We start from the raw sequence: 24,999 nt of genomic DNA, 5'->3' as shown, positions 1-24,999 counted from the left end.
TGGGAGATTATGTATATATATATATATTTATTTATTTATCCCAGCCTAGTGTGTGTATGCACTGGATGTATATTATATTATATTATATTATATTATATATATATATATATATATATATATATATACACACACACACACACACTAGGCTGGGATTTATATATGTATTTTTTATGTAGGTATGTATGATATCGCGCGCGGCAAGATATCAAAGTCCCGGCGCTTTGTTTGTGACGTCACCACGCTGGGACTCTGATGTCCTGCACGTTCACTCATGCAGCAGTGCAGGGAAATCATATTTCCCAGTATTACCGCAGAGGTTAACTATATCGGCGCGCTGTATGCGCCGATATAGTTAACAGTAGCGCAGCTCCGGTTGGGCGTCCTCTGAGCACGGGGCCCCCCTCCCCCGGTAGCTGCGCTACTGTTTGAAAGTAAAGTAACAGCTGAGAGGAGCCGGCTGTTTCACTGAACGGCGGGCGCCAGCCGCGGGCCCCAAACCTGCCCGGTCCCGGTCGCTACGCTCCTGATTATAGGCCGTGTGTATTTAGTCCTGTCTATTACCTGGTGATGTGAGGGGCTGGGGATCCTTCATCATGACGTCCTTGTACAGATCTTTGTGTCCTTCTAAATACTCCCACTCCTCCATGGAGAAATAGACAGTGACGTCCTGACACCTTATAGGAACCTGACACATACAATGATACCGTCACCCCCGATCCCTTCATAGCGTTACTGTATAATGTCCCAGCATTCCCAGCAGTGTCACCTCTCCAGTCAGCAGCTCAATCATCTTGTAGGTGAGTTCTAGGATCTTCTGCTCATTGATGTCCTCATGTATCGGGAGGTGATGTGGAGGCCCCGTGATTGGGCTCAGGGGTCTTCCCCATCCCTCAGACACAGGGGCCTGACAGCGCTCACTAGAGGTCTTCTTCACTACTGTGTAATCCTGGTTATGGAGAGACACAGTAATAAATCTCACTACAGACATTTCCAGAGTCCTCACCTCTCCAGTTCTGTCCATCTGTTATTCCCATAGATAAGAATGATGTAATGTGACGTCATCAGAATCTCTCACCTCTCCAGTAAGCCGGAAGAGGATCTCTAGGGTGAGGTGTAATATCCTCTCCGCCATCTTGTCCCTGTCCATATCCATCCTTCACGGGGCAATCAGGAGAATTCTCTTCTATAGAAGATCTCCACTGAGAGGATCCGATATTGTAGGGACCTGAATGGGGAGAAGATGACGATGTAACATCATAAAGAATCCTGTACCGTAATATAATTACTGGAGACTTTATATGGCATGAAGGAGAAGACAATTCATGGTTTTGGGCTGCAGGAACCGAAATGAAGATTCTTGATCCAATAATATTAAGAAGCGGCTTTTACTTGACATGTATGGAACGTGACTATTTTATAATATTCATCGGTTTGCTTGTTTTGTTTTTTTGTTGTTTTTTTGTATGCTTGCAGGTTTTTAGCTTTGCAGACTTTTTTGGCTGATTTTTAAACTGCAATTTTTTAAAAAATATTTGCAAAATTACTGCATAATAATGACACTGAAAAAGACGTGGGTGTGCGGGAGGACGAGAAAACCAACCAGAGCCAGGAAGCTGCTGCCGAGGCAGATAACATAATAGGATGCAGTGAACGAGGCACAGATGTTCCGGACAAGAACAGTTTTGCCTCTATACAAGTCACTAGTGCGGCCACACTTACAATATTCTGCACAATTTCGGGCTCCAGTGAATGAGGAGGACATAACTGAACTAGAGCGGGGGCAGAGAAGAGCGACCATTAAAGGAATGGAAGGTCTGCAATAGGAGGACAGGTTAGCAAGCTTGGGGTTATTTATTTGGAAACACAAAGTCTATGGGGCGATTTTATTACAATGTACAAGTATATCAGGGGCATTACTGAGATATTTCTAATGAGCTTTTTACAACTGAGGCCTGCAATGATGACAAGGAGGTTCAATCATAATCACAGATGGGGATTCTTTACTGTAAGAGCAGTGAGAATATGGAACTCTCTGACACATGATGTGAGAAATGTTGATAGACTACAAAAATTCAAGGCGGGCTTGGATGCCTTCCGTAAAATGTATATTATGGCAGGTTATCAGGACTAGATTTTGTGATGGGACATTGATCCAGGGAACTAGTCTAATATTTTTAGTCATGAAGGAATTTTTCCCCTTGTAAAGGTATTCGCACCCCCGAAGCGTTTCCACTTATTTTAGCGTCATACCCACAAATGTAAATGCATTTTGTGATTTTATGTGATATACCAGCAATAAGTAACAAGTATTTGTGAAGAGTAAAGGAAATGATAGATAGTTTTTTAAATATTTAAACCTATAACTCTGAATATTATGATGTGGATTTGTATTAAGCCCCTTGTAGTATGATGCCCCTGAGTGACCAATTGCCTTCAGAAGTCACATAATTAGTAAATTGAGTCACCTGTATCATTTATTCTCAGTATAACTACAGCTGTTTTGTGAAGGTTTCATACGTTTTGTTTGAGAACATTAGGGATCAAATAGCATCTTGAAAACCAAGGAACCGGGGGCATGTCCTGGCTATGGAAAAGTGAGGACGTGTTTGTCTCAGCTCCTGCCACCGGACTACATTACTGACAATTAAACCAGCCCAAGAGTCTGGAAGAAAAGAATATGCAGCGGAGGAGAAGGGAGAGCACCCAGGGGCCCAGCAGAAAAGCGTCACGGACAGAGGAGAAGGGAATTAGAGGCTTCCTTACCGGGCCGAAGCAGAGGACAGCACTGCAGACATCTCCCAAGATGGAGAGGCAGGGGAAGCCCAAGCAGCAGCAGAGACAGAGGGAGGAAAGCACCCGGGCAGCGGAGGAGAGGCAGCTGATAACCCCAGACAGCCAGTATACAAGGTCTCAGGTACAGGGGATCCCTGGAGCAGGGAGCATGGGTACAACAGAAGAAAGAAAAATCCAGCTTCCGGAGTAGTAGTAAAACTGATGCAAAATTTTATTAAAGGACGTAAAAATTAATGTGATGACAAAAATAGGGAGCCCATATGTGGCGTAAGGCTATGCGTTTCGAACGCTGCCTGCGTTCTTTGTCAAGCCTACTCCGGAAGCTGGATTTTTCTTTCTTCTATTGGACCCTTGCACTGCCAGAGTATTATCCTTGCATGCCGGACTTTGCCCCAGTTGAGCTGGATCACCTTTTTTCCTTCAGCATGGGTACAACCCCCACCATTGCTGATTGCAGACCTGCAGTGGGGAGGCCTCAGGAGGGGGGAGAGGTGCCCTTACCCCGTCACAGAAGGAGGACAATAATAAATCTCAAGCAGAGGCTGTTAATGCTGCAAATGGGGAACAGGGCCCTGCTAGTGGAAATCTCCTATCTTCAGTGAGACACAGCCTGAGTCAAAGTGTGTATGATATGGAAATGCAAGCAGAGTTAGAGCCTGCCACAAGTACAATAAGATCACATGAACCAGGAGTGCTGACAGAACTTAATGAAATCCGGGCACACATCTCTTCTATGCCCACCAGAGAAGATATGGAGACATATATAGCAAGGCTGGAACAGGCATACCGCACAGAGCTGTCGGCCCTGAGGCGGGAGGTGGAAAGAGTGGACAATCAGAACCAAATACAGGCAGCTAAAATACAGAATATAGAAGATACCACTCAGGCACAAGGGGCCATTTTGGATCAACACTCCCGCCAAATACAATATATGGTGGAAGCAATGGACGATGCTGAAAACAGGGCCGGAGAAACAATTTAAGGGTCCGGGGTTTACCAGAGTCTGTTGAACCTAAGGATCTCCAGAGAGCCCTCCAAGTGATGTTTAATGAGATTCTGGGTGAACCATCAAGCCAACCCCTGGAGCTAGACAGAGTGCATAGAGCGCTTGGCCCTAGACCTACACAGAATGACAGACCTCGAGATGTGATTTGCAGGGTCCACCGTTATGTCCTTAAAGAGGCCATCCTGTTTAAGTTGCGCAGTGGAGTTTCACCAGCATACGAGGGGAGCCAAGTCCAGATTCTGCAGGACTTATCCCGTTTCACTTTACAAAGAAGGAGAGCACTGAAACCTCTCCTGGACATGCTCCGTTCGTATGAGTTTCAATACAGCTGGGGATTTCCTTTCAGCCTGCAGGTCAGACACGCGGGAAGAATGCATGTTCTTAGGAACCCGACTGATATGCCATCGTTTGCTGCACCCCTGGACATTCCATTGGTGCCTATAGAGGAATGGCCGGTGTTTCCAATGGGGGTATGGGGTGCTGCCCCAGATGGTGATCGGATGCGTGGCCCTCGAAGAGGAAGACCAGTCTGATGTTTAAGGAGTTATTGGTTTATAAACAAAAATTCATTGGTTTCTCAATAGAATGTACCTCCCAGTTTTGCTATAAATTTTTTTTGCCAGGGGGATTAAGTCTTTCTGATTATGAGGGGGGGGTTCCCTCCCGCCTTCCTGGAAAAGGGGGCACCCCCTGACGGTGTATAGCACAATATTCTCTCTAGACCTTGTGTCCTCACATTATATAGGGCTCTGGATGACAAACTAAGTTGAATAATTGCTTATTGTTAGTCCAGGGCAGGGGGCTCCTTTGTAGAAAGTTCCCTCCCTGATTGGGATAACACGCCATAAAGGAGTGGCGTAGTCTCACCATCCCTAGGTTAGACAGTTTGGTATTCTCTTATACCTATACAGTTACTTTTAGTCTTTTTAGACCCGACGTTAGGGTCTTGTTGTAACCTTGCAGGCGGGAGGCACTCTGACCTCCTTGCCTTTGGTTTCTACTGCTTTGTTGGTAGTTTCTTTTGTATTCTCGACCTTCTTACCTCTTCTCTTTTATTTCCTCTTCTCTTTCCCTGCTCTTCCTATCCTACTTGCCTGCACATCTCTCTCTCTCCCTAATCCCCGAACCTATCCCTAGAGTCCCCACCGTTCCTCCGCATTGGAATGACGCAGATTAATTGGGGTTCACTAAATGTGAGGGGACTTAATGTCCCGCAAAAACGCTCCCAGATATTTTTAGACATGCACAAAAAAAAAAAAAGAGTCCATATACTATTGATCCAAGAAACACATTTTAAAACGGGCCACCTCCCCATCTTTAGAAACATATATTACACTAACTGGGTCCACAGTTCCAACCCAGAGTCAAAATCCAAGGGAGTGTCCATAGGCATTCATAAGTCCCTAGTGCACACAGTTCTAGATACATGGGTGGACACGGAGGGAAGATTTATATTCCTGAAAATTAATGTTAACTCATCCATCTTTACCATTGTCAATTGGTATCTACCGAATAGAGATCCGGCGACGACCTGCTCCTCTCTCCTGTCATCACTGGATGAATTCGCAGAAGGGACCGTGATCGTGGGCGGTGATTTACACTTCACTTTGGACCCTAAGGTAGACACAACGTCGGGACATAACTTTCTCTCAATAAGGAAACTAACGAAGGTTAAACGTTGTATACAGGAACTCAGATTAGTGGATGCATGGAGAACACTACACCCAGTAGACCGTGACTACACATATTTTTCCCCGGCTCACTCTTCGTACAGCCGCATAGACCTATTCCTTGTAAGTCAGAAGGCCCTGACATGGCAGATACAGGCCTCTATAGGCAGTATCCCTTGGTAAGATCATGCCCCCATATTTTTGAGCCTCACTATGCCGGATGGGCCTGGGAGGCCGTGGTCTTGGCGGTTGAATGATAGTCTGCTGAGGGACCAGGGATGCTTGAAAGACCTGCAGAACACAATAGATGAATTCTTGGAGATGCACTCAGGAGACACTACTACCCTACCTGTTCAATGGGAGACACTAAAGTGTGTGTTGAGAGGGATTCTGATCAAACATGGGGCTAGGATTAAGAGGGAGAGAGCCCAAACTATTCTGTCTCTACTTCAGAATATTTCAGACCTAGAGAAGATCCATAAGCAGACATTATCCCCGGTGACACTGACAGAGCTAGTTAAAAACAGAGAGGAACTTAAATCCATTCTGGACCGACAATACGAGCGCCACAGGAATAGACTAAAAAGATTTATGTATGAATATGCGGACAAATGTGGCAGACCACTAGCTAGGTTATTACATCCGAGGGGGGACCCCAGTCACATCCCTACGATCAAAAAATCGGACGGCCTTTTGACTCAGAACCCAATCCACATAGCGGAGCAGTTTCAAAAATATTATAGTGACCTTTACAACATAAGGGGCAAATTTGGGGATATGCCACAAGAAGCTTTGGAGACTAAAATAAATGATTACATACTTAAAACAGCCGACTATACCCAATACTGAGGTTGAAAACCTAGAAGCAGACTTTACAGAGACAGAAGTGGCATCTATTATCAGGGATTCTCCCTCAGGCAAAAGCCCAGGTCCGGACGGGTTTACCCCCAAGTTCTATAAAATTTTTCAGACTCAGTTATCCCCGTTCATGACCAAAGTATTTAACTCCATATCTGAAAACTCCCAGTGGGTAGCGCAGTCTCTTGAATCACACATATGTGTTATCCCCAAACCGGGAAAGGACCACTTGCTGGTTACAAATTACAGACCCATCTCACTGATTAATTTAGATTTGAAATTTTTCTCTAAAGCACTTGCCAACAGACTTGCCCTGTCCCTGCCTGGGATAATACATACGGACCAGGTGGGATTTGTAAAAGGCCGGGAGGCACGGGACAACACCAACAAATTGTTCCTCCTGATGGCTCGGTCGAGGGCTCAGTCTCTCCCCATGTGTTTACTTTCAGTGGACGCGGAGAAGGCCTTCGACCGGGTCAGTTGGAGCTTTATGATGGCAGCCTTGAGACAGGTGGGTTTGGGTCAGAAATTTTTGGGTAGAATTGCGTCCCTGTATACGAGACCCTCAGCAAAAGTCAGGACAAATGGGTTTCTATCATCATCCTTTCTGGTCCACAATGGAACGAGACAGGGATGTCCACTGTCGCCCCTCTTATACGTCATAGTCATGGAGCACCTTGCGGTCGCCCTGAGAAGCAACACAAGCATCCACGGGATAGAGGCGGGGGGGGAGAACCGTAAGCTGGCTCTATTCGCGGATGACCTTCTCATGTTCATTTCCCGTCCTTGCTCAAGGAGTTCGAAGAGTTTGGCAACTTAAGCAACTTCAAAGTAAATTTTTCCAAATCAGAGGCCATGAACGTGACTTTATCGGCAGAATACCTTGCGAGAGTATCACAAAACTTCCCTTTTAAGTGGCAACCGTCAGTTTTAAAATATCTAGGAGTTATGGTACCTAGGGATCCAGCAAAAATTGTATATCACAATTTTTTCCCCTTATTAGAAAGAACAATCAGGGACTTAAAGAAATATGACAAAAAGAGATTGACGTGGTTTGGGCGTATAAACGCGATAAAAATGGATGTGTTACCGAGGTTCCTGTTCCTGTTTCAGACAATACCCATACAGCTACCGCTAAGTTACTTCTCCAAGATCCGGACAGCCTTGTCTGGGTTTGTCTGGGGGAACAGGAGACCCCGAACAGGAATTAAAACTCTGACCAGACACAAAAGTGACAGGGGAACGGGGCTCTCAAATTTTCAGTTATATTACAAGGCAGCTATCCTAACGAGATTACTGGACTGGCATTTTCATGGTAATTCGAAACAATGGGTGGTGATTGAACAGGATGTGCTGGGAACTCCCTTACATTTACTTCCATGATTAGAGAAAGAAAATAGGATCTAGATAGCGAAAGGAATGGAGTTCACGTGGACAGCGATGGGGATGTGGGAAGGAGAGATAAAAAAGGGATCTCTCTCTCAGGAGCAGGGCCCACTTTCCCCCGTATTTGGTAATAAGAAGTTCCCCCCAGGACTCCACTCCCATAGATTCGGGGGATTTACTCGGGCGGATGATACTCGTTTTTGTCACGTGCTCCAGGGACACACCCTACCAACTTATACTTCCATGCAGGCCACAGGGAGAGAGATTTCCTGGATGGAATATATGCAGATGAAATCTTTCCTCTCGTACCAGGACAGGGAGAGAAGGATGAGGACACCCCCTACTCCATATGAGAAAATATTTTTACAGGGGTCATCACCTGGACATGGCATCTCACTCATTTATAAAATGCTGAACCAGAGAAATAGGGTGGATAAACCTCACTTTGTCTGTAGGTGGGGAGAGGAACTGGGAGAGGATATTCCAGAGGACGATTGGAGCAGAGCGTACCTGTGGACCCACAAGCTTTCCTTGGCGTGCGCCGCTCAAGAGAAAAGTTATAAAATTCTCACAAGGTGGTACCATTACCCGACTAAATTACATGCTATATTTCCCTCTGTGTCTGATGTGTGCTGGAGGTGTGGCACAGACACAGGTACAATGCTACACATATGGTGGAGCTGTACTAAGCTGCAACCCTTTTGGGACTCAGTGTTCTACCTGTACAAAAAGATGAGCGGAGGTGAAATAGAAAAATCCCCCCAGGTTGCTCTTCTTTCTATGCTCCCAGGAGCTATTAAAACACAAAAAAGGGACATGTTGCGATTTTGCCTGGCGGCTGCCCGTATGATTATCCCACGATTTTGGAAACAGACTAGATGCCCTATGGTGCTGGATTGGTTGGAGGTAATGACAAACCTCCAGAGAATGGAGGAGCTGACAGCAGAACTAAATGGGAACACAGAAAAATGTACTACAGTTTGGAGACCATGGATTATGTTCATGGAGTCCCCAGAGTTTGTGGAGAGTTTGGCGAGCTTTTTGAACTGAGAAACGGTGGGGAGTCTCATTCCTCCCCCCCCTTTTTTTCTTTTCTTTTCTTGCTTTCCCCCCTCTCCCTCCTTCTCTCTAATTTCCTCTTCTTTATGCTTGTATCTTTCCTCTTCTTTCTTTCTTTTCTGAACATTAGTCTGCATTTTTCTAGTTTCATTTTTTATATGAAAAGATTTATCAATAATTCATAAGACAATAGACATACAAGGAGAATGAGTATATTAGGATACGGGAAGTCAAAAGAAGTGGGAATTCTGACCTATAATTTATAAGTGGTTGTATGGTAATAGCACAAAGATAATTTGAAGAATTCCAAGAAATTTAGTAATGTAACAATTTCTGGATGTTATCCTGGCATTGAGAAAATGATGTTTGTGTATTGTAATTGCACAAATGATATGTTTGTATGTTGACAACAGTTTCATCAATAAAACAGATTTGAAATAAAACCAAGGAACCCACCAGACAGGTCAGAGATAAAGATGTAGAGAAAAGTAAAGCAGGGTTCAGTTATAAAAAAAAAAATAGCCAAACCTCTGAACATTTCACTAAGCACTTTTCAATTAATCATCCAAAAATAGCAGGAGTACAGTGTGGAGACATGAGGGTCAGTGGGTACAGTCGACCACTGGCCTGGCGGTCTTCAGAAACACTGCTTGGACCAGGGCTCATCCCACTGAACGTTCACACTCATTTTTTGTGGGCAGAACACTTCTCAGACAACACAGGGTGAGGGAACCACAACTTGGTAGGACGTTACTGGTTCTCCAACAGGCAAACACGTATCGTACATTCCCAGAAACAACATAAGGTGGTACAAACGACAGAGTCTCTCTCATCCGTTGGCTGTCAAGTGATTAGAATATTTGTGACTTTGCGACTTCCTGGGCAAACTATCCTAGTCAGCAGCACCTCGCTTTTAATGAGCACCCACTGAGAGGAGATAGCGGCAAGCTTAGAAAGCTGACTGAGCACAGCAAGATATGTAGCCAGGCAACTGAATTGTCCTCACCTGGGTTAACCAGGCACAATTGTGGACTCAGCATTGAGCAGTGAAGCAGATCTCTGATCTTCCAGCTAAAAATGTGGATTTTAGGCTGAAGTCCTGCAAAATGAATGTGGAAAGAGGAGCAAAGTCCTCTGCGTAATATTCCTCTAATTGACGTAGTCAAAGAGGCTGAGGCAATCCATATTGAACAGGCAAAAGGGCTCCAATCAGTCTGACATGAAACAATGGCTAACTTCTCTTGATTTGGCAATCAAAGAAACAAAAGATCTGGCCTAATTAAGAACAGTTCATCACTCACACAAATCTCCAGTTGCCGAGTTGTCACATATAGCACAACTGCAAAACTGCAAAACGACAAAGACATGGCCGTTCACCTAAACTGACATCCCGACAAAGGAGAGCACTAATTATACAGAAGCTGCCAAGAGGCCTATGGTCAGTGGAAAAGCAGGAGCGATCCAGAGCTCAGGGGGAAAATCTGTCCACAGGACAACTATAAGTCATAAACTCCACAAATTTGGTCTTTATAAAAGAATGAATTTTTTTAAAAGCAAAAGAATAAGAATTGAAAATTTCTTCACAGACGCCTTCATCCAATTTACCTGAGATAGAGCTGTTTTATAAAGTAGCAGGGGCAAAAATGTCATCTCTAGATGTGCAAAGCTGGTAGACGCATGCCCCAAGAGACTGGCAGCAGTAACTGCAGTGAAAGGAGGTCGTGCAAAGTATTCACTCAGGGGGCTGAATACTAATGCACATCACAATTTTTAGAGTTACATTTCTTAACATATTTAGAAATTCATGTATAATTTCCTTTATACTTAACAAATGTTTGCTACTTTGTGTTGTTATCACATTAAAGGGGTGGTTCACCCATTTTTTTTATTTTCTGTATGAGCTCTACTTACCTTTCTAGGCGTCTTCTCCATTGGCTTCTGTTTCCAGTTCTGGCACTGAGCGGCGCTATGCTGCACGCTCAGTGCCAGTCACATGACCCCCTGGAGCTGTGGCCGCCGGCATCCTCTGACGTCCCGGCATTTCCGGGCTCTCAAACAAGACGGGTATGTCACAGGATGCCGGCGCCACTCAGATTGAGTGACAGGGCTGTGGGCGGTGACTACCGCACGTCACAGCCCAGCATCGAGGGGAGGAGCCGGAGGACGTCAGTGTGGAGCCGGCGTCCTGCAGAGAGGCTGAGACACGGGGCGCCAGTGTGCAGTACAGGGGGGGTCTTTAGCTGAATCCCCCCCTGCACGTAAGTATGTGCTCACACTGTCCACCCGCCCGCTCTGCTGCGATGTCAGGAGAGCGGCCGGTGTCGGGCAGTGTGATCATCTGCTCCTCCCAGCAGCAAGACACTGGCAGGCATGTCACCGCTGTGCTCTGCCATCTGTCCTGCTGCATGGGACCAACTGTCTGCACTCTGTCACCTGCACCACAAGTCACAGAGTGGAGACAGTTGGTGACAGAGCACCTCTGCCCCCCCCTCTTCTTTCCCCACTCTCTTCTCTCCCCCCACTCTTCTCCCCCTCCCCTCTTCCCCCTCTTCTCTGCCCCCCTCTTATCCCTCTCTCCCCTCTTATCCCTCTCTCCCCTCTCTCCCCTCCCCTCTCTTTTCCCTCGCTCTCTTCCCCCCTCGCTCTCTTTTCCTCCCCCCTGCGCTCTCTTTTCCTCCCCCCTCGCTCTTTTTTCCTCCCCTCTCGCTCTCTTTTCCTCCCCCCTCGCTCTCTTTTCCTCCCCCCTCGCTCTCTTTTCCCCCCCTCGCTCTCTTTTCCCCCCCTCGCTCTCTTTTCCCCCCCTCGCTCTTTTTCCCCCCCTCGCTCTCTTTTTCTCCCCCCTCGCTCTCTTTTCCTCCCCCCTCGCTCTCTTTTCCTCCCCCCTCGCTCTCTTTTCCTCCCCCCTCGCTCTCTTTTCCTCCCCCCTCGCTCTCTTTTCCCCCCCTCGCTCTCTTTTCCTCCCCCCTCGCTCTCTTTTCCTCCCCCCTCGCTCTCTTTTCCTCCCCCCTCGCTCTCTTTTCCTCCCCCCTTGCTCTCTTTTCCTCCCCCCTCGCTCTCTTTTCCTCCCCCCTCGCTCTCTTTTCCTCCCCCCTCGCTCTTTCCCCCCCTGCGCTCTCTTTTCCTCCCCCCTGCGCTCTCTTTTCCTCCCCCCTGCGCTCTCTTTTTTTCCTCCCGCGCTCTCTTTTCCCCCCCTCGCTCTCTTTTCCCCCCCTCGCTCTCTTTTCCCCCCCTCGCTCTCTTTTCCCCCCTCGCTCTCTTTTCCCCCCCTCGCTCTCTTTTCCCCCCCTCGCTCTCTTTTCACCCCCTCGCTCTCTTTTCCCCCCTCGCTCTCTTTTCCCCCCTCGCTCTCTTTTCCCCCCCTCGCTCTCTTTTCCCCCCCTCGCTCTCTTTTCCCCCCCTCGCTCTCTTTTTCTCCCCCCTCGCTCTCTTTTCCTCCCCCCTCGCTCTCTTTTCCTCCCCCCTCGCTCTCTTTTCCTCCCCCCTCGCTCTCTTTTCCTCCCCCCTCGCTCTCTTTTCCTCCCCCCTCGCTCTCTTTTCCTCCCCCCTCGCTCTCTTTTCCTCCCCCCTCGCTCTCTTTTCCCCCCCTCGCTCTCTTTTTCCCCCCCTCGCTCTCTTTTTCCCCCCCTCACTCTCTTTTTCTCCCCCCTCGCTCTCTCTTCCTCCCCCCTCGCTCTCTTTTCCTCCCCCCTCGCTCTCTTTTCCTCCCCCCTCGCTCTCTTCTCCCCCCCGCTCGCTCTCTTTCCCCCCCCCGCCCGCTCGCTCTCTTCCCCCCCCCGCTCGCTCTCTTTCCCCCCCCGCTCGCTCTCTTCCCCCCCCCCCGCTCGCTTTCTTTTCCTCCCCCCCCTCGCTCGCTCTCTTTTCCCTCGCTCTCTCCTGGCATGGTCAGTACAGAAATCTCTCCATCGTGGAGGGGTGAGAGGGAGTAATAAACATGGAGTCCCTACTGTGTTTGTGTATTTATTTCTAATAAAGTATTTTTCTCTGTGTGGTCTTTTTTTTTTAACCCTTTATTGGAGATTCTTAATGGCCAGGTCAACCTTGGCCTGACATTTAGAATCTCGGGCTTTATACCAGCGGGTAAAACATAGCTGGTATTAACCCCTTATTACCCAGCGTGCCACCTGCCACCAGGGCCACTGGAAGAGTTGGATACAGCGCCAGAAGATGGCGCTTCTATAAAAGCGCCATTTTCTGGGGCGGCTGTGGACTGCAATTCGCAGCGGGGGGCCCAGAAAGTTTGGGCACCCTTCACTGCGGATTCCAATCCCCAGCTGCCTAGTTGTACCTGGCTGGACTCAAAAATTCGGCGAAGCCCATGTCATTTTTTTTTTAATTATTTCATGAAATTCATGAAATAAAAAAAAAAAAAGGGCTTCTCTATATTTTTGGTTCCCAGCCGGGTACAACTAGGCAGCTGGGGGTTGGGGGCAGCCCGTAGCTGCCTGCTGTACCTGGCTAGCATACAAAAATATGGCGAAGCCCACGTCATTTTCTTAAAAACGTTTTCAGGGAAAAACCTTTATAAAAAAAAAAAAATGCTTCCCTGCATTTCTATTGCCAGTGAAAGTAACACCAAGCAGCGGGGGCTAGCAGCCAGTAGCTGCTTTGGTTACCCTTAGCAACAGAAAATGCAGCGGGAGCCCACAAACAATGTGATTTTTTTTTTTTTTTTTTTTTTTAATTTATTTTTTTTTTAAAAAAAAACGGCATGGGCTTCGCCCATCGAGCACCAGAGCATTTTACTGCTCAATTCATCCCAAGTAATCAGATGACTCCAGTGTCGGCCGATTACTTGTTCTGTGTCCCCCTGCATCCATCGCAGCGTGTACGGGCTGTGAGGTCAGCGGAGTGGAGACAGTGACATGCTCTGCTCTGACACATAGTGTGCTGCATGTCACTATCTTTCTCCACTCTGGCACTTGTAGTGCAGGTGACCGGATGCTGCATTTCACGTTTTTGCCGCGATTTGGTGCCTTTTTTGCTGCGTTTTTGCTCACTGCGTTTTTAATCAGTGCACAATGCCATTAAAGATTGTTGATGAAAAAAATAAAAAAGGTCTGATGTCATTTCCTTATTCAAAATGTTCATTGTATGCAGGAGAGCAGACAGCAGCTGCAGAACTACAAGGCTCAGCATCCTCCATCCAGGACTGTATGCAGTTTTTTACCCAAAAAGAAAAAAAAAATGACGTGGGCTTCGCCATATTTTTGTATGCTAGCCAGGTACAGCAGGCAGGTACGGGCTGCCCCCAACCCCCAGCTGCCTAGTTGTACTCGGCTGGGAACCAAAAATATAGAGAAGCCCTTTTTTTTTTTTAATTATTTCATGAATTTCATGAAATAATTTAAAAAAAAAATGACGTGAGCTTCACCTAATTTTGGTGTCCAGCCGGGTACAATTAGGCAGCTGGGGATTGGAATCCACAGTGCAGGGTGCCCATGCTTTCTGGGCACCCCCACTGCGAATTGCAGTCCGCAGCCACCCCAGAAAATGGCGCTTTCATAGAAGCGCCATCTTCTGGCGCTGTATCCAACTCTTCCAGCTGCCCTGAAGCCGGGTGGCTAGCCGGGTAATAATGGAGTTAGGACTAGCTGTATATTATCAGCTAGCCCTAAGCCCGAAATTCATGGTGTCACGCCAATATTAGACATGGCCACCATGAATTTCTAGTAATGATAAGAAAAAAAAAAAAACACAACACACAGAAAAATATTTTTATTAGAAATAAAACACAACACAATTAGTGACTCCATCTTTATTGAAATAAACCCCCCTCCGCAGTAATCCTGGGTCAGGGTCCCGCGCCGTCCAATCCGGATCCAATATCATCTGATCGGTTTGCTGGAAGGAAGGCAAAGCGATCAGATGATGTGTCAGGATAAAGGATGTGAATCACATCATACATCAGCTGATTGTATAAAAGCCGATTATACAATCAGCTGATGCATCAGTGCAAAAAAAAATAAAAATAAATAAATACTCACGTCTGTGCTGATGACCGGCAGCTCCTGGAGCGGAGTCTGATCCTGGCCCATCACTGCAGGAGCTGCCGGTAATCAGCTGATGAAGTCCCCTGACGGCAGGATCAGCTGATAGCCAGGCAAGAAAAAGCCGGCGAGAATTGATCATCTGATGCGTCAGGTGACTGCATCAGGTGATCCACGGCCAGGTCCTGCAAGCTTCGTACGTGCCCCGGGGAGACTGCACACAGCCAGAGCGGCGGGACCGAGACAGGGGCTGGAAGCAAGCATGGCACCCGGACCCTGCAGACAGGTGAGTATGACATACACACTCACATACACACTCACACATACACACTGTATATACACACACACACTGTATATACGCACACACACACTGTATATACGCACACACACACTGTATATACACGCGCACACACTTTCTTCTCCTGGCTGTGCAGACAGAGCTGCTGTATATCTGTGATTTCTCTGAGTGCACATCCACTGGGAAGAGGCAGGGAGGAGGGTTTGGGTGAGAGCAGAGTGGGTGTATTAGACACAATGGGTGTGTTAGATAAGCTAGACACCGCCCTAAAGCCACAAAGAATTCTGGGACTTGTAGGAACTGAACACAGGAAGTCAGAGGAGAGATTAACCCCATCAGAGCTGGAGCCAGCAATGAGCATGTGCTGCTAGTGCACAATGAAAGGTAATTTTGCTGAAAAAACATAATAGATGTGTTGAGGGGCACATATTAGCAAGATTTATCAGAAAAAAAAAAATCAGTTTTGGTAACTGGACAACTTCTTTAAACCCGTTATACCGGCAGACGGGATGTGACCGGAGGCAGAAATATTCAGGGAAGGGAAAGATTTTACACTTTGTAGATAAATCCTCTCTTCCCGGGATGTAACGGCCTCTAATGCCGGGATCACACGGCCGGATAACAAATCATCACAGCTTCATCCAGAAAACTAGGACAAGTCTTTTCTTATTTGTCATCCATATACAATCCGGTATTTACAGCCGCTATTAATAATTTACAAGACCGTTTACAGCTTCCTCCATTACAGAACTGCAATGTACCCGTAACACAATGTCTGCTGTATGGTGGAGCTGGTGGGAATCTGATGGTTTGTGCAGACACAGACCTGAATGGACGAGTCTCCTCCGATTTACAGAAGACACTAGAGGATGATGGGATTATTCTCACACGCAGATTCTGTCAGTGAGAAAGAAAATCCCCATCTGCACTGCCACATCCAATAACAATGGTCTGAGGGCGAGACGTTGTGTTATTTTATGGACAGCACTGAAAATACAGTAGTGTGAACGAGAACTAAAAGGAATCAAAGCTCTTATCTCTCCTAATCCTGCCATCTCCACCGCTCTCATTACACAAGTATAACACATATAATACTGGAGGATAAAACAAGACTGAGCACAAGACCTTCACAGCCGTCTACACATCATAGGGAGATTTCATGGCACCTTCTCTCCATCTACCTGATGGTCCTGAGGAACATCGGGATCTTCTTGTTTACAGTTCTGTGGGAGAAGAGGACGGGGACATCTCTCTGGTGTTGTCCTCTTACTGGATAGAACTGGAGGAGACACATACAGGGACTGAATTCATTCCTTACATACAGATAATTATAGGCCGTGTGTATTTAGTCCTATTACCTGGTGATGTGAGGGGCTGGGGAACCTCCATCATGACGTCCTTGTACAGATCTTTATGTCCTTCTAAATACTCCCACTCCTCCATGGAGAAATAGACGGTGACGTCCTGACACCTTATAGGAACCTGACACATACAATGATACCGTCACCCCCGATCCCTTCATAGCGTTACTGTATAATGTCCCAGCATTCCCAGCAGTGTCACCTCTCCAGTCAGCAGCTCAATCATCTTGTAGGTGAGTTCTAGGATCTTCTGGTCATTGATGTCCTCATGTATCGGGGGGTGAGGTGGAGGCCCCGTGATTGGGCTCAGGGGTCTTCCCCATCCCTCAGACACAGGGGCCTGACAGCGCTCACTAGAGGTCTTCTTCACTACTGTGTAATCCTGGTTATGGAGAGACACAGTAATAAATCTCACTCCAGACATTTCCAGAGTCCTCACCTCTCCAGTTCTGTCCATCTGTTATTCCCATAGATAAGAATGGTGTAATGTGACGTCATCAGAATCTCTCACCTCTCCAGTAAGCCGGAAGAGGATCTCTAGGGTGAGGTGTAATATCCTCTCCGCCATCTTGTCCCTGTCTCTATCCATCCTGCATAGGAGATTCTCTTACACAGAATAAAATCACTGAGAGGATCCGATATTATAAGGCCCTGAATGAGAAGGAGATGAGCTGATATGTAAAATTAATGGAGATAATGGAGGTGAGATATCATTTGAGTAGGAAAAAAAAAATCAACGTGAAATGTGCTATGTAAGTAGTAAAACCGACCGATAAAAGTAGCACATTATCTGTATAATAATACACAATCCTTCATACGACAATGTGAATGGAAAAATAAAAGAGTAATTTCTCCCGGAATAAGAGTAGGAAAATACGAAAGAGCAAAAATAAAACATTTCCCAGTTTTTCGGTTAAGAACAGTGCAATGGAATTAGGATTCAATGTTTTCTTGTTTATAATGGAAGAAGAGGGGCCACACATGGCGTACGGATCTGTGCACTCGCTGACGCGCACAATTTACCACCTATTTCTTGTATGAATGCAGCAAAATAGTGAAAATTAACCCAATTCTAAAATATGCTCCCATTATATTTCAGTCCTAAACTAGAAAAAGTATGTAAATAACAAAGTTTAGATATTCTAAACTGGTTTTGGAGCTTGTAGACTTTAACCCCTTCAAGACCGCGGGCAGTAAAATTATGTCCTAGCTGTCATAGTGTTTATTCCCTCACGCTGCTGCAGGCAGCCGGCGGAGATAGGCGCACACCTCAGCTGATTTGTACAGCTAAGATGTGTGCCTAGCAGGTACCAGCAGATCCGCGATCTGCTCGTGCCTATTAACCACCTAAATGGCGCTGTCAAAATGTGACAGCCTCAGTATAATCGCAATCGCCATAAAACCTCTACTCACAGGCCTCCACCAGAAGTCAGGTAATGTGATCATGTGGATCTGATGGTTGTCAGGGTAGACCAAAATTATGTTTTTTGGTCATCGCAAACTTTGCGCAAAATGCAATAACAGGCGATCAAACTGTATGTGCGCAAAAACGGTACCATTAAAAAGTTCAGCTTCAGACAGAAAAAATAAGCCGTCACTGAGCCATAGATCATGGGAACACTACGAGTTGCAGAAAATGGCGCAAAATGAGCGCCACTTTTGTAGGACGAACTTATGAACACCTATTCATGTTTGATGTCTACGAACTTGTACCGACCTCAGGCATCACAACAACACATCAGTTTTACTATATAGTCAATACAGAGAATAAACTATCTCAAAAACAATCGTGCAATCACACTTTTTTGCAATTATTCTGCATTTGGAATTTTTTTGCCGTTTCCCAGGACACTATATGGTAAAACTCATGGTTTCATTTAAAAGTACAACTTGTTCCGCAAAAAACAAGCACCACATAGCAAAATTGACTGAAAAATAAAAAAGTTACAGCTCTCAGAAGAATTGGAGCGAAAAAAACAAAAACATCTACCGAAAAATCGGCCGGGGGTGAAGGGGTTAAACATTAGGCCATCTGACTCCTACTCTGCAGTGATGTTCTACAATGGTTATAGCAAATTTCAAATGGCAACTCTCTCAGTGCAAAAAAAATTTTTTTAACATTTAAAAATTAACCTTTAATATTTCCACTAAAATGGTCAGATGACCATAGACAAACAACACTAAAAGATAGGTTTAACCCCTCCTGTCTCTTAGGGGATATATGTAAACCAAGTTGAGTTTCAACCTCAGTAATAGATTGGACCCATCTCACCAATTCATGGGTACCTTTAAAGTCTACTGGTAATGATAAATTTAATAAATTGGATTCATCTCACCAAATTTATACAGGTGCCGCTCATCACAAAGAATAGGGTCCAATTTATTCCATAATGGAGCCCTTAGGAAATTGGATTTATCTCACCAAATTTTGAAAAGGTGCCACTCTTCATAAGGATATTGGGGTCCAATTCATTCCACAATGGAACCCTTAAGAATGTTTTCTCCCGACGCGTTTCATTCAATATTCACTCTTCAGGGGAGTCAGAAATCCATCTCAGGTCTCATTCAATATGTACCTGTGAGCTGCACAATATGCCAGAATATACAAAATGACAAAAAGATAACGGCAAGTCTGCAAGCCCAATTTGAATTCAGAAAAAGCACTCACCAGTCAGTCTAGACCCATCAAGGAGTCATAGATGCAGCGGACCCAATCTTAGTCCCAAGATACATGGACCAGATACCTAAATGACACGCCAAAAAATGCACAGTACAACAAAAATCAGCAATTCAGCGGTCCTCAAAGATCCCACACACAGATATAGGTAAACGGGGAACTTACCACGTGGCAGGAGCGGCCGTAACTCTCGCTCTCTCAAGGAGCCGCCGCATAATGCCAGGTTTTAAGCGTTCCCCCTCATCCGGCCATGTGACGCTATTTCCGCCCATTCAGTCACATGACAACGGCCGGATATGCCGCGTCATGTTGTTTACGATCACTAAGGCAACCAAGTGCCGTCCCCTCACTGCCCGGTCACGTGAGCACCACGTCACACAGGCTGAGTATAGGATTACATCAGTCTCAGAACAGAGACAGCACTCTCATTTAATTCATTAGGGCGAACAGCACAATGTGGTCATTCTTCCAATAGACGGATGTGACCATCATACTAAACAGGAGGAGATTTCATAAGAAGTAGCTAAAATAGCGCAAAGTATTATTATTGTTAGATTGTTTGTAGCATGGAATGTTCACACCGCTATAAAAGACGGTTCAACCAACGATTGCTACAAACAATTTTAAGGTGACTGCATATTGTGTTTCAAATTATAGCCATGTCACCAAGCTATTAGGACACACCTCTTAAACATACATCAGAAGTGTATCACCCATATATATGGCAGTGTCATTATCATCCCAAAGATCAATACTTAAACTCAAAAAGTCCCAATAAGGCAAAGACATCTTCAGAAAAATTTTTATATTTTATCATTAATCGTTAGAAAGAGGATTAGATGTCAAAGGTCCCATATGTGATGACAATATATGGGGCTATCCCAAAAACTGACAATGATCTATAAAGGTGAAAAGGTGAAAAGGAGGGTAAAGAAGGAATGGAAAAAACCAGTGGAATGAAAGGGACTACCCTTGCCCTAAATAAACTAGCTGTAAACTCTGACCCTACCTATCATGTGGGGGTTGGCGCCCTAAGATAGAACGGTGTGTGGGCGCCCCCACTCGGCCGACGTGTATCCCTCCTCTCTACCACTGGCCCTGCACCACCACTAGATAAAGGCTGCAAAAGAAATTTCCTCATTTAGTCCATTAGGATGTAGAGTCTTTAACCAATAAATCCATCTGGACTCTTGTTGCAACAACCTCCTGTCCCAGTTTCCTCCTCTGGGTAGTGGCTTAACATGATCAATACCCTGAAATACAATAACAGTGAGGTCCCCATTATGCATGCGATTTACATGTCTTGCCAGTGGTGTATCGTTGTTCAATCTGATATCCCTGAGGTGTTCACCTATCCGCCGTCTGAACTCCCTGCGGGTCTTACCCACATATTCCATTCCACAGACGCAGGTCGCCTTATAGATTACCCCCTGTGTCTTACAATTAATGAAAGATCGGATATCATATTCCTTCTTCGTCACCTGACTTGTAAACCTTTTGCCAACAAGAATCGAATTGCAGGCTATGCAACCGCTACATTTGTAGCAGCCCTTCAGGGTTGGAAAATTGACAAAAGGATTTTTCGGATTGAGATGACTATGGACTAGTCGATCTTTAAGTGACCTCGCTCGTTTATATGTAATGGATGGCCCATCGGTAAGCAAACTTCCCACGTCGCCATCCATCTTCAAAATAGGCCAATATTTCTCAAAGATTTTCCTCACCTCATACGCCCCGTTATCAAAAGTCGTTATAAGTCTAATCGTATCCTTACCATCATCCTTTGCCATGTTCTTAGGGGGATAAAGAAGGTCTGTTCTTCTGACCTTCCTGATGTCAGCAGCCGCCTCTTTTATTATTTTCCTTGGATATCCTCTTTCTAAAAATCTCCTTTCCAGATCACCTGACTGATCAATAAAGTGCCTCTCATTAGAACAGTTCCTCCGAATTCTTGCGAACTGTCCCTTTGGGATGCCTTTTTTTAGACTGAGTGGATGACTACTCTCCCACCTCAAGAGTGAGTTTGTTGAGGTGGGCTTACGGTAGGTGCTTGTTATCAGATTACCCCTCTCGTCTTTTTCAATCAATAGATCCAGAAAGGATAATTTAGACCTGTCCATTTCAAATGTAAAAAACAGACCCAGGTTATTCGTGTTCAGATCGTTCATGAACAACTTTAATTCATTTTCACTGCCTTTCCACACTAAAAAAATATCATCAATGAATCTGTACCAGATTCTGATGTTCTCATTGGCAGATTCACGATCCTCCCTGAAGACGACCGTTTCCTCCCACCAGCCCAGGAGCAGGTTAGCGTACGACGGGGCACATGGGCTCCCCATCGCTGTACCCCTGAGCTGGTGGAAGGTGTGGCCATCAAAAGAGAAGATATTGTGTGTCAAGCAGAAATTGAGGATATCCAAGACAAAGTTGGTGTGTTCCTCACACTGTATCCCCCTGCCTTTCAAAAAATATTTTGTTGCTGTCAGGCCCAGATCATGGCGTATGGATGAATACAAGGATTCAACATCAATTCCAACCAAAATTGTCTCTTCATCAAAAGAAAGTCCCTCCAGTTTTTTCAACAGATCAGTCGTATCAGCTATATAGGAACCCAAACCTAATACAAATGGTTTCAAGATGTCATCCAAATAGACCCCCAAATTCTGCGTTAGATTGTTAACACCAGAAATTATGGGCCTGCCCTTCAAAGGATCAACACCCTTATGCAACTTAGGTAGACTATAAAAAGTTGCCATAGTCGGATGTTTAGAGAAGAGAAAATCAAATTCAGATTTACCTATCAGATTTTTATCCAATGCGGCAAGGAGGATGGATTTTAGCTCCTTCGAATACTGCCGTGACGGATCAGACCTCAATTTAGCATAACTATTCTGGTCTCCAAGTATGTTATAACACATAGTTAAGTATTTGTCACGATCCATCACAACAGTATTCCCCCCCTTATCTGATTGCTTGATAATAATATATGTAACTCTCCCCAAAGTGTCAAGGCTCTCCATCTCCTCCCTAGTCAAATTAAATTTCGTCCTATGTTTAGGTTTCAACTCCTCCAGTTCATGAGACACAAGATTACAAAAAACATCAATTGCACTGAGGTCACTCTGGATTGGTGGCATCTTCGTGCTTTTCAACCTGAGATCTGTAAAGGGACCTTGACCAGTTAGGTCAGGCCCCATAACATCCAGATTATATAAGAGTCTGACATCTTCAAGGATGTCATCTGGGATCCCCATATCAGTACATATTTTCTTATTGTCTCTAATGAAGAATTTCTTCCATTTTAACTTTCTGATGAAGAGATTGAGATCCTTGACACTTTCAAAATCATTATAATCCGTTGTGGGCACAAAAGAGAGACCCTTGCTTAATACACTCATCTCTGACATAGACAGAACCCTACTTGAGAGGTTCACTACTTGTTGGTATCCTGAGGATTTTGAAAGCCCCCCCTGTTCATTCGATTTCTGAGGAAGTGTTCCCTTGGTTCTAAAAAATGATTACTCTGATAGGGTTGGTTAAACCTACCTCTACCATTCCCAAAGTTCTTCTTCTTCCTACCTCTCACTCCTGTATTTCTTCCCTCAGAATCAGACACATCTGTGTCTGTTGTGGAGCACTCAGTTTCGCTAGGTCTCACAAAGCGTGGGGGGACAAAATTATAGATCTTATTCTCTCTGAAATCTTGCATATCCCTATTATAAAATTTATGTTTTTTGTCTTTCAGATGGTACTGATATTTTTCAATCGTGTTTTGCAGAGTTTTTTCTTTCCCCTGAAAGTCTGGATCTTTCGAGAAAGTATTGGTCATGTCTATGTGCTCTTTAAGTGATTTTTCTAGGTCTGCAAGGTTCTTTTTTTCTTCCTCCAGGAGCAACGTCATGAGTCGAAGGGAACTCTCCGTTGCTTCCTTCTCCCATTTAGCAGCTAATTCCTGACTTCTATAACGATAGCCAGGCTGTAGGGAGATTCTCAAGTGCCTCGGTACTATCCTGTCACGCAAGTAAACCTCTAAGGACTGCACCTCCCACCAGGAGGCTGTCCTATTTTTATAAATTTTAGTTAATTCTCGAAAAGCACCATTCAAAGTAGGGGTGTACTTTTTTTGAATAAATGTTTTCTCTGAAAATACGTCCCTCGCCTCATTAGCCCAAGAGCCCTTATCAAAACTTGTGCTCAAAAAACCTGCCATATTCATCAATTAGAACGTAAATAGCCAATGGGTAATTTTCAATATTCAACAGTTATAGCAAATTTCAAATGGCAACTCTCTCAGTGCAAAAAAATTTTTTTTAAAATTTAAAAATTAACCTTTAATATTTCCACTAAAATGGTCAGATGACCATAGACAAACAACACTAAAAGATAGGTTTAACCCCTCCTGTCTCTTAGGGGATATATGTAAACCAAGTTGAGTTTCAACCTCAGTAATAGATTGGACCCATCTCACCAATTCATGGGTACCTTTAAAGTCTACTGGTAATGATAAATTTAATAAATTGGATTCATCTCACCAAATTTATACAGGTGCCGCTCATCACAAAAAATAGGGTCCAATTTATTCCATAATGGAGCCCTTAGGAAATTGGATTTATCTCACCAAATTTTGAAAAGGTGCCACTCTTCATAAGGATATTGGGGTCCAATTCATTCCACAATGGAACCCTTAAGAATGTTTTCTCCCGACGCGTTTCATTCAATATTCACTCTTCAGGGGAGTCAGAAATCCATCTCAGGTCTCATTCAATATGTACCTGTGAGCTGCAAAATATGCCAGAATATACAAAATGACAAAAAGATAACGGCAAGTCTGCAAGCCCAATTTGAATTCAGAAAAAGCACTCACCAGTCAGTCTAGACCCATCAAGGAGTCATAGATGCAGCGGACCCAATCTTAGTCCCAAGATACATGGACCAGATACCTAAATGACACGCCGAAAAATGCACAGTACAACAAAAATCAGCAATTCAGCGGTCCTCAAAGATCCCACATACAGATATAGGTAAACGGGGAACTTACCACGTGGCAGGAGTGGCCGTAACTCTCGCTCTCTCAAGGAGCCGCCGCATAATGCCAGGTTTTAAGCGTTCCCCCTCATCCGGCCATGTGACGCTATTTCCGCCCATTCAGTCACATGACAACGGCCGGATATGCCGCGTCATGTTGTTTACGATCACTAAGGCAACCAAGTGCCGTCCCCTCACTGCCCGGTCACGTGAGCACCACATCACACAGGCTGAGTATAGGATTACATCAGTCTCAGAACAGAGACAGCACTCTCATTTAATTCATTAGGGCGAACAGCACAATGTGGTCATTCTTCCAATAGACGGATGTGACCATCATAGTAAACAGGAGGAGATTTCATAAGAAGTAGCTAAAATACTTTAGACACAGATGTGTCTGATTCTGAGGGAAGAAATACAGGAGTGAGAGGTAGGAAGAAGAAGAACTTTGGGAATGGTAGAGGTAGGTTTAACCAACCCTATCAGAGTAATCATTTTTTAGAACCAAGGGAACACTTCCTCAGAAATCGAATGAACAGGGGGGGGCTTTCAAAATCCTCAGGATACCAACAAGTAGTGAACCTCTCAAGTAGGGTTCTGTCTATGTCAGAGATGAGTGTATTAAGCAAGGGTCTCTCTTTTGTGCCCACAACGGATTATAATGATTTTGAAAGTGTCAAGGATCTCAATCTCTTCATCAGAAAGTTAAAATGGAAGAAATTCTTCATTAGAGACAATAAGAAAATATGTACTGATATGGGGATCCCAGATGACATCCTTGAAGATGTCAGACTCTTATATAATCTGGATGTTATGGGGCCTGACCTAACTGGTCAAGGTCCCTTTACAGATCTCAGGTTGAAAAGCACGAAGATG

At 45.0% G+C, this 24,999-nt stretch overlaps 2 protein-coding genes across 2 annotated transcripts in view; both read right to left on the bottom strand.

Moving 5' to 3' along the window:
- Positions 1-24,999, bottom strand: part of LOC142258791 (uncharacterized) — a 122,748-nt gene that overhangs the window by 11,933 nt on the left and 85,816 nt on the right. Inside the window, exons 8-9 of the mRNA XM_075331387.1 lie at positions 22,645-23,057; positions 20,523-21,298 (exon numbers count right to left, since the gene is read on the bottom strand). Of these exons, the coding sequence (XP_075187502.1) occupies positions 20,523-21,298; positions 22,645-23,057 (1,189 nt within the window). The remainder of the gene's footprint in view (positions 1-20,522; positions 21,299-22,644; positions 23,058-24,999) is intronic.
- Positions 583-16,646, bottom strand: LOC142258803 (zinc finger protein 667-like). Its single transcript, XM_075331399.1, has 6 exons — positions 16,621-16,646; positions 16,416-16,539; positions 16,239-16,336; positions 1,076-1,225; positions 767-946; positions 583-685 (listed from the first exon to the last, which is right to left on the bottom strand). Exons 1-4 carry the CDS (start codon positions 16,642-16,644, stop codon positions 1,184-1,186), a joined length of 288 nt encoding a protein of 95 aa, XP_075187514.1. The 5' UTR covers positions 16,645-16,646; the 3' UTR covers positions 583-685; positions 767-946; positions 1,076-1,183.

The sequence above is a fragment of the Anomaloglossus baeobatrachus genome, assembly GCF_048569485.1.
Source record: "Anomaloglossus baeobatrachus isolate aAnoBae1 chromosome 5 unlocalized genomic scaffold, aAnoBae1.hap1 SUPER_5_unloc_11, whole genome shotgun sequence".
NCBI classification, from domain to species: domain Eukaryota; kingdom Metazoa; phylum Chordata; class Amphibia; order Anura; family Aromobatidae; genus Anomaloglossus; species Anomaloglossus baeobatrachus.
This window is presented reverse-complemented; position numbering and strand designations above follow the sequence as displayed.

Coding starts and splice junctions, on each gene's coding strand:
- LOC142258803 (XM_075331399.1), bottom strand. CDS start 16,644: ATGATTGAGCTGCTGACTGGAGAG. Junction 16,540..16,620: donor TTGAGCTGCTGACTGGAGAG/GTGACACTGCTG, acceptor TGTATGTGTCAG/GTTCCTATAAGGTGTCAGGA. Junction 1,226..16,238: donor ATGTTCCTCAGGACCATCAG/GTAGATGGAGAG, acceptor CTCCCCATTCAG/GTCCCTACAATATCGGATCC.